Genomic DNA, 16,843 nt, shown 5'->3' with positions numbered 1-16,843 from the left:
AATAATTTTATTAATATAAAATAAAAGAGGAATATTATATTACTTTGTTCTATTAATGATGTAATAATACATCATTAACATATATAACTTTTTGGTTATTTTTAATAATAAATGAACAATATTACTATGATTGATATAATTTTTATATTGAAAATACCGTAGTTGAAAAAAAATATAATGAAAATATCAAAACATCATGATACATTCAAAATAAATATTGGATATATATTGTGTTATAATCATGATGTATATCGACTGATATATATTGGGGAACCTTGATAAAAGATTCAAGAAATTTTCTCACAAAACATTTAATGAAAATAGTAACTGTGCTAGGAAGGGAATCTCCTTTCGATGATTACTCAAAAGAAGAAAGAACAAATAATATGCATAAAAATTATGCAATTAGTGATCATGAAAAAAAATGGCTCAGTAAAGTTTTGCTTTCCTAAAGGAGCAATAAAACTAGTAACAATTTGTGCAGAACTATAAGTAAATAATGATTCATAGGGGCATAGCAAATAGCTTTACGGTATAAACAAAAGGATTTTAAAAATAAATAAAAATAAAACAAATAAATGAAATAAACCACCAGAGCAAAATAGACTTTTTCGAAAGAAGCAGATACAAGTTTACAAGAAGTCAAAGAAATAGAATTCGTCTTTCACTTTGAATAAAACATTCATTCAGCATTTAATTAAAATTTTTAAATGGATTTAAAAGGTTAGGAAAACGGAATAACTAAACGTAATTCATTAAAATATGAAACATTTAACTTTAGAAAAAAAACACTGATGTTTAGGAACTTGACAGTATTTTAAATATACAAAATATTTTAAAGTCTATTTAAATGCTCTGTTTAGGGATTTAAATCAATTAGAACATAGTCAGCGAAAAGATATTTTACAAGACTATCTTTCAGAAAGAAATAAGGCAAGGTTCGGCATCTACGATGAATATAAATAATGACAAAAACTTATTCTTAGAAATAGTATCGATATTTTATCTCCCAAATTCGGCCATCACAAGGCAACAAGAAAATTTGATAAACAATGAAGATGGCATTAAAATCTATTCAGAAACCAGAAAAAGGATCAGAATATCATTTTCTCATGTTTTATTGATCAGCAATGAATATTTTAAAGTGAAAAAATATGAATGTTTATGATATTACGACTCTGTTTGGAAACAAAGTCCCAAATTTCCTGGCTTAACACTACATTTCTGCTATTTTTTTTCCATAAAGCACCACTTACTGGAAAAGCCCGAATACGCATTTTTGTATCTTTTTTCCCTTGTTTCAGGCTCATGCTGATTTTGACGGTTCTAATTTAAGTGAGTCATACAGAAATTTAATCTGAAATTTTAAAGTATAATCTACATAGTCTTGTCAAATAACCATAATGCCTTGCACTTTCGTAGAACAAGTATAAAATAACAACACTGTAGCCATATTTCTGTTGCAAAACAGTCATTTTTGGTGGAAGAAAAATAAAGTTTCAAAACATAATTTGAGATTTAGAGCATAAAATGTGGATTTTTGTCGTTAAAATTGAAATAAATGTGAAATTGGGGATATCATAAAGCGATATTCTTGTTTCCAAATATGCAAACTTGTTTTTTTTTTTAAGATAATTATTCTCATGACTTTTTTTGCTATTATGTTTTAGCACCTTCTCGCATTGAAAAATAGATGGTTAAATTAGGCTTTTTGATGTCCTCCTCAAAATTAGTAAAAGGTTTTACTTATTACCAATACTTAATTTTAACCGTAATTTTCAAAACTGATGTGCTTATTCAGCCGACATGGCTTGGCTCAATTGGCTGGCAGCTCGTGAGCCATCGTTGATAAAAGCCAATCATTGCTCTTTTATTCTCTTCCACTTCTTCATCTTCCTACCTTTCTCATCGGAAAGATTTTAATGTTTTCAAAATGCTTGAGACGAAAGTCTTTTCGCAACTCCAATAAACTATAGGGGGCGCTGCAGCTACTGTCTAATAGAGAAAGAAAAAGTTAAAACAAACAAATGCCGTAACTTATAACTTGCTTTGACGCTTTGTGAATGAAAGTAATTTTTCATCATGTTTGTCTGGTAAGTGTCGCCAGTGTGCGAACATCGTGGGCGTTGTTCGTGGGCGACTGATAAACCATTACGTCGGTTCAGTAGCCGCTCCTTGGTGTAAAAACGAAATCAGGAGCAGACGAAGTGAAATTAATATCCGTGGAAAGTAACTTTTCCTCCGCAAGCTTTCCTTTTAAAAGATTTTCTCCTTTTGCTCACATCATGTGCTTGTTATTATTCTATATTAACCCATTCGCAAAGGAAAATGAATATTATTTAATATTGACGAATGTTCGAGATGAAATTTACACCAGGCCCACAAAAGTAGCACATTTCTGGAAACAAAATCAAAACATCATCGGAGGTAAATGATTCAAGTTCAAACGTATAATTCGTTTTTATTGTGATTTTTTTCATAGAAGGTTCTGTTTGTTGAGTTTTTATAAAATTGAGTCTTTCTTTAATTTTTGTGTCATTATTACCAAACATATAACTACTGAAAAGTGAAGTGAGTAGACGTTGAATCTCGGTTATCACAAATTTGCCGTTTCAACTGTGCTTGCGCACGAACTTAGCTTTTTGGGCTTTCTGTTTTAAGATTTTGTGAATGTGATTAGAATATTTTTACAGCGATTTCGTGATATATTATATGAAACTACGGATATGAATACCTGATAATCTTTATAAAGTAAAGGGAAAATGACACTTCAATATTTATTGGCGTGAAAATATTTACTTGACGTAAACGTAAAACACATTGTGTACTTCAAAAATGATTGGAATATGAGTACATATGTCCGTCTTTTGCGGATATTTTACGTTAGGCGTAAACAGCAGTATTATACATTTTTATTTAGGTTGATGGTTCGGCTTTGTATTAGAAGTGATGCTGCAATTCTAGTACGCTCTTCTGAGGTTGAAAATTTGGCCCTGAAAAGGACCTTCGATAGAAAAATCAGACTCCGAATCCATTAATAATTAAGACTCAAAACTCAATCTTTACCGAGACCTAAAAACTAAATCAGAGAAAGCTTTGTGGTTTCTAATTTTTATCTGTTCGCCATCTCATATCAAATTTAAAATGTTTCTAATTAATTTTAGCAAGATTTTTGAAATCAGCTAAGTCTGCGCACAAGCGCATTTGAAATGGCAAATTTGTGATAACTGAGATTTAACGTCGAGTTGAAGTGTGCCTTTTAAATGATTGATTATCAAACAGAACCTCGACCCCTGCAATTATTACCCAGCATCCTTACCTATTCATGCCACAAGCTACCTTCCAGTTTTGTCAGACTTAGATTAAAGCTATGTGAAAATGGGTTTCAATTGCTTTCACACAAACCATGGTCTTCGTTGCAGTGGTATTATATTGGCTGTGGTGGCCTGATCGACAAGGCATTGGACTTGTGACTAGAAGTTTCTAGGTTTAATTCTAGCCAGTCGTAGGTTCATTGTCTTCGTTAATGGTGACTGAAGGACATTAAATGTGCTTATGGTAACAAAGTCCTCTCAGTGAAGCAATCCCTCTGGGGTGCTGGAGCAGGGATTGCTGGGTTTCTGGTATCAATCAAAAAAATCAGAGCCTCTTCAGGTCCTATCCTACTGATTGAAGATAGGTAAGAGGGACCTTGCAATGAAAAGCAAAATGAAAAATGGTATTATATTTAGGGTATCCAGGTTTGGCTTACATAAAGTACGGAAACTAACTATAGGTCAGCTAGCATTTCTTTAACTAGTCACATAATTGGAAAAAATTCTGTAAAAGTTATATTTTGAATATGAAATTGCTAGAAGGTATATCATGCTTATTAATATTAATTGTTAAACATTTATACATATTTTTAGTTTTTTGTTTATTGTACTTAATATATTTTATCTAATATAGGTGTGGATGCAGAACTTGGCAAAGAAGGGGGTACATGGCTAGCAATGAATCAAAATGGAAAAATTGGTGCTTTGCTCAATATATTGCAGCCAGATGAAGAAGTGTTGCCCAATAAAAAAGGCAGAGGTAAATATACACAAAAGCAGGTAGAGAGGAAACATATGTGGTCATTTTGACACACAGATGATTTTTCATGAGATACAAATTTTAAAGCGAAAGCAAATTCCTCGCCCTTGACAAGACAATTTTCCGGAAAGAATAGGAGAACATATGTATCACCCTTGTTATTGGCGTCTAAAAACAGTAGAAAGATAACGCGAACTCCTTCCCATAATGAGATTTTTTGGATAAGAAGTTCAGGGCTTAAGTATCTGCTTCGTTATTGACTATCAAATTTGGATTTGGGATTGCACTTACATTTACTGAAAGCCGAAGTTTCCTCACTAAACCATTCTAATCCTTGCTTTAAGAGGGCCATTGATCTTAACTGGGGATTGTAAATTGATTAGGAACCAGTCTAGCTGGGCCCAGAGCCTGTTGCTGGTCGTCACTTTTGTATTTGTTAGCATGTACAAATAACCACTTTGTATTTTTATTTTTCATTTTAAATGTGAAAATTTAAGAAAATGGCACCTTTGCTCTCTCTACTTCAACCAAAGCTAGTGAGGATAGGAAGAAACAGAGAAAGTTTCTTACAATTAAAAAAAGCTTTTATGCATTGTAATAGTATTTTATGTTGAATAATGCAGTTTTTATAAAACAAAATACTGTATCTTTAAGATTAATAAATGGTTTGTGCTAAAAAGTAAAATGGAAAATAACAATGTCAAAAAGCACAAATTGCTGATTACTGCAGACACGTGCTTCGGCATTACAAGAAATGCCTTTTTCAATGCAAAAAAAAAAAAAAAAAGCTTATGGATGAAAAAGCTTATTTCTTTTATATTGAAAAAGGCATTCCTTGTGACACTGAAACATGTGCCTGCAGTAATTTGCAATATGTACTTTTTGATGTCATTATTTCTTATCTTACAGTATCTTAAGTTATTTGTGTAAAAACAGTAATGTATAGTTAAGGAATGGTTTGAGACAGGTTGAGGGATGTTTACAAGTGTCAAAAATAATGTTCATCAAAAAATTATATAAATGCCCTTTTTCACTGAAATTCTGACTTTACCGGAGGGATCTTGAACCACATCTCTCGCTTAAACTTCACTGCTGCATCTTCTCCTTTATACAATAAATTTGGGGGGGGGGGGGGGGACCTACCATGTTAACATGACCTTTTAAATTATTTGTCTTTCATTTAGCCTGGTGATAAATTTTAAATTTTCCATTAATATTACAGAAAACACTCAGGTAAGTTTTCAGCTTATTTGTGTGCCACCAACTATATTCACTTGTGGATGTAGGCACTTAAGGATTTATTGTAGTGAACTGTTAGGAGTTAAAGTTGTTTTTTCAAACTGTGTCTTTATTTAACAAGTTGCTTGTTCTTTTCATATTACCTACTTGTTTTTTACTTTCTTCTAAATATCACAAACTAAAGACCTTAAATACCATAACTGCATTGAGATTTTTGTGTTAGAAATCCCCCTTCCTCCTTCCTTATTATTCAAACACATCAGATATATTATTAAATTACTTTTAAATATGAACTATTATCATTGGATTCTAATTAGCGGACTTAATTTTAAGTTTTTAAAAATCAATAACTTATTGATTTACTTAAGTCTTGAATACAGGCAAGAAAATCCCTGCTTATGGAAAATTGAATTTTTTAAATTTCATTACTCAATGCAGTTAGCATGTTTTTACATTTAAAATCTTTTTCCTATTTTTTCATTTTAGTGTTGCACATTTTCTTCTCATTTTGTACCTAAAGAGTAAAACTTAGTTTTCAGTAAAAAAATTGATGATATCACAAAATTTTAATTAATATCTAACAAATGCATTTTTTTTTATTTCTTGAAGGATGCATTGAAACAAAATAAAACTTTAAAAGTACAATTTATATAAAAATGGAACATTCAAGTATAGTGAAACTTGCATAAGTTGACCACTTGCAGTGAAGTATGTAAGTGGTAAACTTTGACAGGTGGTCAACCAGTAGAGATAGATATATATATATAACTAATTCTGTATCTGACAAAAGCAGTCTACTTTGACAGGTGGTTAACTTACAAGGGTAGACAAATTTGCAGGTTTTACTGCAGATTGCTCATATATTAGGATTAATATAACTGCTTTACTTTTCTAATGATGAGCTGTTAGAATCTTTTATATGTTGAAACTTTCCCAAGGTGACTAGTATGCAATATGCATACTAGTTCCCTATGATATTTAGAAAGGGTTCTTACAATATTTTTTTTTTTTTTTTGTTCTCCCCATATTTAAAACAGTTATAAAAGTTTTACATTACAGTTTCTTGCTAACTCCCTTATTGCCCTATGCATTTTATCTTAGGATTTTTGGCTGTTGATTACGTTGCTGGTCAGTCTGATTGCTTTAGTTATTTGCATGCCATAAACCAAGAAAAGCAAAATTATAATGGATTTTTGTTAGTAACGATGGATATTAGGTAATTTTCTTAGCTTTATATTTTGAATCTGTTCTTGAATTTTCTTTCTGTTCAGAATCATTTTTTGTAGATAAAAGACAAAATTGAATAATAAAAGTTTTATTATTGGTTATCTTTTTTATTTAAAAAAATCATCAATATGCTTTTTGAAGTTTTGTTTTACATTTTAATTTACCGATTTAGAGGGCAAAACAAAAGGCAAAATTATTAATTTTTATTTCCGTTTCCAGTGCATTTTATTCATTGACACTACTTTTCAGATGTACAGTATAATCACAATTAGCTGACACAGTAGTTATTTGCATGGGCCCATTTATGACAACATGCCTCTATGATAAATATTTTATTGGAGGCTCTATTGTGTGTGTACATTTTGACAATCAGAAAAAATGAGACTATCACACAATTAAATTATAAAAAATAATAATCAAATATTTGCAGATATAAGTTAATTGAGGAGGAAGAAGGGAGGAGATAAATCTTTCCTATTTTTAAGTGGCAACATTTGTTCATTTTTTCAGAGGGCGCGGTCGATCAGACAGCTCCCAACATTCGCAGCAGATCAAGACAAATGATGCTAAGTTTCTCATTTTTTTAAGAGGCAGCTATTGAAACAAAAAAAAAAACTAAAAATTGGTTGTAATTAGGGACTAATATAGTGATGAAGTATAGTTCTCATCTACAGGAAGTTTGCTCAGTACTTTTATGGAAAAATTCATTTTATTTCTTATTCCCAACTTACCGAATTCGTCTGCTAACGATATTTTATTTATTATGAGTAGTAATTTTTCTATGTCTCTAAATTATTGACTAGTTGAAAATGTAGAATTAATTATGTAAATACTTTTTTTAATTAATTGCAAACTTCGTGCCATATTTCAAAAACTAATTAAAGCAAATTATGTTTTGCTTTTACAAAATTTAACAGATAAAAATAAAATGTTACTGTTTTATTTGCTTAATTTCAAGTTGATATTTATTACAATAATTTTCTTCATGTATTCACATACTGCTTAGACCTAATTATTATCATTATTATTACTCTTGCATTTTTTCCAACGACCAAATCGAAAGACAAATCGAAAGAAAAAAAAAGACAAATCGAAAAAAATTCCAGAAACCTTATTTATTTGGAAAAAAAAGCATACAAAATGAGAGCGAATTGTGATTGCTGAAAACTTAAGCCTGCAATTATCTCAAAAAGCATCCAGGGAAATAATAGAGAAAAATAACTTTTTGGCAAGTTAAAATGAGTTACACCCAAACTATCTTTGGAAGATTGGTTTGAATCTAAGAATTTTTTATCTCAAAGGACTTATGATTCTTTTTACTATAATACAGGTGATTTTTACATTATTACTATGTTGAAAAACACCACATGAAAAGGTACAAGCTGCAGCAAGCCGGAAGCTTTTTTGCTGCGGAGCTATTCGCACTGGTGAAAAATTGTTGCCACTTTTACACTAGCGAACTCGTAGGACATGCGTCTCCTTCTTTCTACTCTATGAAGCTAACATAATGTAGAGTAGTAAAACAACTCAGTGTTTACCTAGTGACTAGACATAGTCAAGCACTGACTATTTTTTTAAAAATGTTGACAAAGAAAAGTAATCTTGCTGTGATAAAAGTACAAAATTTTTCAATTTTCTCATCTTTTTATCACTATTATAATATTTTTCAATTTTCTCATCTTTTTATCACTAATTAAGAAAGCAATATTATCAAAACATTTTTACAAAGTTCTGACAGGAGGTCAGGCCCAGGTTATCCGACACAAAAATATGAAAATCAAAATAAATCTATCCTTCAGATTCAAATTTAATCTGCAATAACTACCCTTATGACAAATCCAAAATCTAGCTGCTAGAAAAACAACTAAATAGAAAACAAAACTTCAGGTCTACAACCAATACTTAATGATTTCCGAGTTTTGTATCCTCCATGAAGTCTCTAGTAAATTAGGACATGAAATTAGGGCTGATATTTATTCATTTTTATTATGATTTTATTTTATTATTTATAATTATATGAACTAGCAAGCAATTACATGTAAAATCTTATTTTGTGATGATGTTTTCTCTAACAGTTGATATTGTATTTTAAATGAATAATTAAATATGAAAGGTAAATTGACATGTTTTGCTTGTTGGATGCTATTTTAATATTTCTGGTTGTCAATTAAAGGAGAATGAATGTCAGTAATTTATTTGCTTGCAGGAAAACTATTGTATTATAAATACTAATATCACACATAGAGTTGAAAACAGTCGGAAAGGAACAGGAAAATTTCGGAAAAAAGTTTTTTCCCCCGAGAAGGTTTATTTCCACTGTGGTCCGGAAAAAGTGATTTTTTTTCAACTTTTCAGGAAGTTTTAATTAAAATTTTCAACAAAAAAGTGATAAAATTAGAAATTTCTCATACTTATTGATGCTATTTCCTTCTCCTCCACCCCTTCCTTGTACGTTAAAATACTGTCTAATTTTGATAATGCAAATGTTTTATGATAATATAATTTGTATATAGGTCAAAAACATTTAATACTTTTTGCACAAAAAAAAAAAAATTCCACAAAATTATCTGAATAATATCAATTAGGGGAACTGCTAGAGGTGAGAGTATATTTTTATCCATTAGGGCTGGGCGATGTAGGAATTACTATATTATGATGCATTGACAACCTTGCATCACTATGTAAGCATTATTTTTTTAAGTAGCTTTACTTATAAGTGCTGTTTAAATTTTTAATTTTACATAATATATTCAAGATGAGAAAAATATAAATTGCGCCCAATACTATAAACAGATTCAGTCAGAAACAAATTATCAAAAAAAAAAAAAAAAAAACCAGCATTGTGAAAGTGCAAGATAACAGAAAGTATTAGACAATTGTTTTGAGATTACAATGAACCTATTTTTCAATGCAAAAAGAAGTGAGCTCATGGGAACAGTCTCATCTGCTTGCATTTAAAAAGGGGTTCCTTGAAGCACCAAAATATGTGTGTTTTGGTGAATGATTATAAGATAAAGATTTGTTCATCAATGAATTTTCCGTCAAGACTTTAACAAAATTGCATTTCCTGCAAGCTTTGAGAAAAATGGAGGTCTTGGTTTTCTAATGATACTTCCACAGATAGAACTTCCACACACTGAACCTTCTTTTAGCAAAACCAATATCCTTAATGAAGAATTTATTTTCCTTCTTCATGAAACAAACAAGCATAACTTTAATCACAGAACTATGTTTCTGCTGACTGTGCGAATCAAATGTATAGCTGTTGTGCTAAGCATAAAAGTGGAATCTACAGTTGAGCTCAAACTGAGATATTGCATTTTAAAATTTGGTTCATCCATATATTTGATTCAGATGTCCTTTTTTTTCGGAATTTTATTAAAAAATAATTCTTGATAAAATGACCCTAAAACATTTTATTTATTAAGTAATATACGAAACAGAGAACAACTTGGTTACAATAACTCTTTTTTGTTCAAAAGTGCAGGTATGTCTACTTTTTATTACTGTTCTTAGCATGGCCGTATAATTAACTGAAATTCCAGTTTAAATTTTGGTTCAGCTTTAAACACAATTATGCAGTTTTGTTTTGGGGTTTCTGTTAAGAGATAAAGAAAAACCAATTTCGTTTTGATTTTGACTTAGACTGGATTGGAAAAAATCATAACTCAATAGCTTTCATTTTCAAACAGTAAAGTTACGTTGCAAGGAAGAGAAATCGTAATTCTTCTTTTTTTTTTTTTTCAAAAAATATCAATCCTGTTTGAAAGTCAATAATTAATATTATTAATTCAAGTTTCAAATGCAATCCAAAATACAAAATGTAATTGTTATGATTAGAAATGCCTTTCCCAATATTATTGGTTGAACGATGATTTGACTTATTCCTGGTGTTTGACCAAGAAAGTTCTAAGGCTATTTTTTTCTAATTAAATTTACTTATATGTGTATTTCTGTCAAGCAGAAAAAGTTGTGTGGACTGCATGTATTTTTTAATGCTTAACTCTTTATATGTTCCAATTAAAATAATACTATTAAAAAACCCTATTTTTATTCATAAAAAATCAAATTTTCCATTTTTCCAGAAAAAAAAAACGTTTTTTTTTTCTGTCACTTCAAAATTTCCGGAAATTTTACATCTCCAGTCACACACACACAAAAAAATCCTCCTTGCTTTTACATACAAATCATTCAAATTTTTATTTCCTAAGTTTGGCAAGTATAACATAAACATGCAAGAGCAAAACTGCAGCTTGTTAATTGCATTGATCTTTGTTCAAACCAGGCAGTATACAAAATGAACATTTTCAAATCTTAGTTGATTACTAATTTAACTTATGTCAAGAATCACCATTGGCAGCTGTCTTGCTATTGGCACAAAACAGGTTCACTCTGTATTGAATAGAGCAAAGAATTATAATTAAAATTTATTATCTTTGACATTTCAGGTCTCTTCATGATCCAAAAATAGCTTATGTTACCAATGCTTCTTCAACACCACCAGTTCGTTTAAATCCTGGTAAGTTTTTAAACTAATTTAATAAATCAGCTACTTTGTTTTGAGGTACCTCTCTGAAAGAATAGAATTTATCACTGCAGTTTAGTTGTGAATGCCATTTTTTATTACTTTTGTAATTATTAATATGAATTTGTAATTAGTTACTACATTTAATAATGTTCGTAATGTTGCAAATTGAATTAAAATACTGTAATATAAAGCTAACCGAAGTTAGCAGGAAGCAGTGTTGAAAATGTGTTATATGTAGCTGTGCCACAAATCAGCTAGATCTAACATGTGACATTTTCAGCTGCAATCATTGGTCAGTTTGCAAGCATTGTCATTCAATGAGTTGCATGAAGTGTTTTTAGCATCTATGTGTATATATATAATTCAATGTCTCAGATTAATACATTTTGTTTGATGTAAGGATACTATCAATGTTTTAAAACACATTGATGTCATTTCTCTAGTTTCGAAGCATTTTCTAACACTGAATTGTTCTCCCAGGCTTCCATGCTTTTGGCAACAGTGTGACTCCAGAAACTCCATGGCCTAAAGTTATGAAAGCCAAAGAAAAATTCACAGAAATTGTTCAGAGGCATTTGTCTCTTAAAACCAAAGATGCCTTAGTTGAGGATATTTTTACACTTCTCAGAGATTCCACCAGGTATTTTTCTCCCTTGCACGCTTCTTTTTGATCTAAGCTATGTTTATTGCAGTATAACTTTATTTTAAATTGTCTAAATTTAACAATGGCTGGCATTGATCTGGATTTCGATGCTCTAATTTTAGGGTTAAAGCTTTCTCAATACCTTACAGCAGAAGCTGATACGGGGGGGGGGGGGGGGGGGGGGGGTCATAACTCCTTCCCCAAACCTTTGGGAATATTGTCCTCTCACATTGTATTCAAATACTTGAATAAAATGTAAACAATTGCAGTAATCTTTTCAATTAATTTTTTTTAGGATTAATGTTTGAAACTATTTCCTCTCACTGCTCGCGAAATTCATTAATTAATTACGTTTAAACTCTATGAGCTTCCGTAATCCTGGTGCTTTTTATTGACACCCAAGCAGTTTCAGAAATTTTTTGTGCACCGAACTGTATATACTCTATATTCTTCAGCATGCCCCCCCCCCCCCCCCCAAAAAAAAGGTAGTATGTATTCACCTGTCTTACAGTTCAATAATCAGTCATCAGTTGGCCCATCAGGCAACTTAATGAGTTTTTGCCAACGTGTCATCCTTACAACTTCCATAAGATTTTGAGCTTACTGCTTTGTGAGTTTTATATGTACACCTGCATCAGTCCTTTCTAACCTTTAGCTGGTAACTCACTTGTACACACATTTGTGCACTTTTACTTCTATTCTTGGTTAAAACAGTTTTGAATGCCTTTAAAAACTATTTAACCATCGGTTTTTTAATCTTGTCTCTTTATTACAGTTACTTATTAGATGAAAATATGAAAAAACAAGGCAAAAGTAAACCTTCAGAGTTTTTGGATAAACTCTCTGCAATTTTTGTGAACATTCCTAGTTCTAATTATGGTAGCAGGTAAGATTTTTGATTCATATCTATAAATCTGGACGTCTAATTGTTTGTCTGTTTGAAAAGTTATATAATTTTGCACCCCTTGAAGGGTTCAAACAAGATATCATAAAAAATTCATTTATCCCCGGGAAGGAGTTTTCTGCTCGGTTATCTTCAAAATTCGAACTACTTGTTATTCATTTTGAAAGTGATCCAAAGTTCTTTGCTAAAATAGGAATAAAACCATTACAGCTTATTTGACAGCTTTATTTTATTTTAGGCAGATGAATTTTGATTTTACATAGATGTATTTTTCGTCTATGGAACCTAACCCTTATTTTAACACTACTATTAAGTCTCAATTTAAGCAGCATTTCCGTGGAATGTAACCCCTGCATAAAAATGAGGATCTACTGTATTGAACATTAATAATTTTTCTAAAAAGTAAGGAAAATAATTCAAATAGCCATTTTAATGTTATAGTGGAGCTCCTTCACCAGTGCATGGCCACAACTCCAAAAGCAAATGTTGACGATAGCTAAGTCACATGGCTCTTGTCCATACTAAAACTGTCTTACTGAAGAAAAAAGCTCATCCTGAATTTGAAGTGATATTATAAACCAGTTTCATACTGAACAGCGTTTAACCATTGGGGTAAAATTAATGCATTTTAACCATTTTTATATCCAATAACTTGTTAAATCAGTTTATGCTCCAGTTCTGGTTTTTATACCCATTTTGAAATTTGATTGAATTCAGGAACATTTCCACCTACAGGTAAGACTAGGCAGCTGCCTAGGTTCTTAGGGGCTTCAAGAAATAGTTGTAATGCCCAAATATTAAAATTCTTTAAAAGTGCAACCACACATAATTGAAAAGTTATGGGAATTCATAAAAGGAAAAAAACATCCAGAGTTTTGAAATTTTCACCATTTAACTTGGCCCCACATTCCCCTAAACAGTTGGTTATAATATTTTTTTCATTAGAGAAATACTTTTCTCTTCCTATCTTTGTTTTTCAGTATGTACATCAAGTAAACGAAAAACCCAGAATTAATTTGTTTCCCTATTCTTTATTGTTTTAAAAGTAAAATTTAAAGAAAAATGACCTGATTCACCAAAAATACTCAAAAAATCATGCAGTCACAAATAGATGCAAAGAGTGCCAATTTTCGCTTGAGAACAGCACCCTTTCAGTTGCCACAATTTTCTACAATTGTTAAGTCTCAGTATAATATCTAATCCATGCATTGTTTCATGAACTTAAAAACTCACAGCTTATTTTGCATGCATTTTTATAATCTTCATAATCTAGCAAATTCTGGTTGGGTTCGTAAGTTAGTTTCTGCTGAAATTCATCTTCTAATTTTTCTATGTTTTTGATGATTGAATTATAGGTGTCACACAGTCATCATAGTGGATGGTTCTGGGAAAGTAGATTACTTTGAACATAGTCGTGCAGAAGTACCAAGCAGTGATGGAGATGCGACTTGGACAACAAAAAAATATTCTTATGAACTAGTTTGTGATAAATGATACACAGATCTGAACATTGAGATGCTTTATATTGCAGAAAACTTTATGTAACTGTTTGATGTATTTCCTATTTAGTGTATTATTGTGCATTGTTTATTGTGACAGAAAATATTTATTATAATAATTTCTGACTATTTGTCAATTTAAAATAGTATTTAACAGCAGAGCATTGTCAAAAGGTTGTGTTCAATCATTTTATTGATAATTAAAAATATTTTGTAATAAAACGCAGCAGATGTGGAACTGACTGACCCAAAACTCTGAAAAGTACTACATGCATGGAAAGAGTGTGTATAGATGTGACCCCAGTAGCAGAAACTTTCTAGCCAGCCTGCAACACTGTTTTGGGCAGTTGAAAATAATTTGCAGCATTATTATTGGTTTTATTTTAAGTTTTCATAAAATACACAAGTCCCTTGTAAAGGTCAAGACTCGGAAATTTTCCAACTGGCCAGTGAACACTAGATCTGAAAAACTTAGTGGCCACCACTGTTGCAGAGTTTTAAAGCATAAAAAGGGTGGGGGGAGGGGGGGGGGGCACTACTTTTATAAAAATAAATAGAACTCTGCACAGTATGAAAAACAATTATTCAATTCGTTTATTTATTTAAACGTGGAAAATTTAAGTTAAAATAGGTTTTTGAATATTTTTTTCAAAAAATGAATAAATAGATTATTAGTAAATAAGTTTGCAGGAAACTGCATTTTAGATGAATGTTTTAGTTTATAGCAGAGCTTCCAAAGCAATGACAGGCATCGCAGCGTTCCTATATTCCTATATTTTCCTATATTTCTGAAAAAGTTCCTATAATTCCTATATTTTCCTATATTTTCAGTTTCCGATTCCTTTTTTTTTTTTTTTTTTTTACTTTTCCCCTCGACTTTCGGCTACCGCCTTTTCCGCGATCCACGTGCAGCCGCCATTTTATCTTTCCTACTGTGCAGGGCTCCCAAATGGTTCGCTTTCCCGCCAAAGTCCGTGTTTTATGGTAAAGTCCGCTTTAGACTTTTGACATTATGGTCTGATTAGTTCGCTTTTATATTGTTTTTACTTAAATATCAGATTTTAAAAGTTTTTCATTTCGTTAAAAGTTACTGTTCTCCCAAGCACGCCGCCGCAGCGCGTGTTAAACAAAGTTCGTACGCCCATGAAAAACCTTGAAAAGTTCTTGGGGGGAAAAAAAAGGTCACACACACACATTTTCTAGTGTTTGAAAACCTTGAAAAAGTATAAAAAGTTTCTTTATTGCTTGAATTTATTTATTGTTTGGATTGTGCTTGTAATTCTTTTAAAAATATTTCATTAGTGCAATTTTCTGAACATATATATTCGATATGATTTATCGCGAAAAATTGCTTTCGTGTTTGAGGTTTCAATCCTTTTGCATCTTGTTAATATTTTGATTCTTTTTACAATCCAAAGTGATTTTGACATGTGCTTACCTTAGCTTAGCTTATTTTTCGTTTAATTTCAATAATTAATGAAGGAATTATTTTGGAAACCATGGCAACATTGAACTTACTCGGCTCGGACGCGGAAAAATGCTTCTCGCTTTTGAAATTTCAATCCTTTTGCATCTTGTAAATATGTTGATGTTTTCCACAATTTGAAGTTATTTTAGTATATGCAGTGGCGGATCACCGCATAGGCGCATGAGGCGATAGCTGGGGCCTCCAGCAAAGCAGGGGGCCTCGGAGCCGCCAAGTGTCACATCCTCAAAATTACGGTTTTCTATGGTAAATCCTCAAAACTCATGGAAATTTATAGATAATCATGGATTTTAGGAGCGGGATGATTGCTCCCAATAGAGATAGGGCCCCCTGAGTCTTAAGGGGCCCCAGGCTCCAGGTGACTTTGGTTTAGATTTTCTCAGGAGTTTGGATTTTCCTCATTCTTCCCAGAATTTTAGTACAAAATTGTATGTTTTTAAATACTCCACAAAACTATCAAGTACTTTCCGACAAAATGCACAGTTAGTCCTGCTAGAATAATTTTTACCGTTCCAAGTAGTTATTTGGCCACTTACTACTCGGCTGAGTAAAGAGTATGCATCTTGTTCAAAAAAAGAAAAAACACTATTGATTATGAAGATATTTGCTTTATTGGAATAGCCAAGGACAGGCCCGGATCTGCATACCGCAGATCCCGCAGTGCGGGGGGCCCACGTCCGTAAGAAGCCCAACGGCCAAGAAATTGAAGGAAAAATTTTTAAAAAAAACTAGCACTAAGTCTTATTAACGTTACAAATATACACTGCTGACCTCTCGGGAGGGGCCCTACAGATTTTGATGCAGGGGGGGGCCCAAAATTTATAGATACGGGACTGGCCATGGACGCGTCTAGAGGGGGATAGACCCCCCCCCCCCAAACAAACGATAATCAGTCGTCATTTGCCGCAGTATTATATCAGTCCTCAAAATATCCCAGTCGTCATGTGTGCGAATATGCCCGAGTTGGTGTTTTTAAGGCAAGCAGGACCAACTATACTATTCCTGAACCTATTCCACCTCCTCGAATGGTCACTTTTCTTGATGAACAATTATATTGCCCTTCCTTATCTAGAAGCGAGAACTTTCTTTACTTTTTGCAAAGTTTCCCGCTTTCTCACCAGTAACCAACCCGTGAGCCGTAACAAGATAGTTTTATGACGTATTTAGTTAAATAAGTAATTTGGAAAAGGCGGGAATTTTTTCTTTTTCTTTTTTGGAGGAAACGAAGAACGTTCGTCAAACG

General features: G+C 31.8%; 2 protein-coding genes across 2 annotated transcripts in view; one reads left to right on the top strand and one right to left on the bottom strand.

Annotated features, from left to right (window-relative positions):
* Positions 1-1,409, bottom strand: part of LOC129234121 (cullin-3-like) — an 86,924-nt gene extending 85,515 nt beyond the window's left edge. Inside the window, exon 1 of the mRNA XM_054868012.1 lies at positions 1,257-1,409. Within this exon, the coding sequence (XP_054723987.1) occupies positions 1,257-1,310 (54 nt within the window). The 5' untranslated portion in view covers positions 1,311-1,409. The remainder of the gene's footprint in view (positions 1-1,256) is intronic.
* Positions 1,410-2,186: 777 nt separating this feature from the next.
* Positions 2,187-14,328, top strand: LOC129234122 (transport and Golgi organization 2 homolog). The gene is made up of 7 exons (XM_054868013.1): positions 2,187-2,427; positions 3,949-4,074; positions 6,415-6,529; positions 10,989-11,059; positions 11,549-11,708; positions 12,487-12,597; positions 13,971-14,328. The coding sequence occupies exons 1-7, from the start codon at positions 2,286-2,288 to the stop codon at positions 14,107-14,109; spliced, it is 864 nt and encodes a 287-aa protein (XP_054723988.1). The 5' UTR covers positions 2,187-2,285; the 3' UTR covers positions 14,110-14,328.
* Positions 14,329-16,843: the final 2,515 nt, after the last annotated feature.

This window comes from Uloborus diversus, chromosome 1 (assembly GCF_026930045.1).
Source record: "Uloborus diversus isolate 005 chromosome 1, Udiv.v.3.1, whole genome shotgun sequence".
Lineage (NCBI taxonomy): Eukaryota > Metazoa > Arthropoda > Arachnida > Araneae > Uloboridae > Uloborus > Uloborus diversus.
This window is presented reverse-complemented; position numbering and strand designations above follow the sequence as displayed.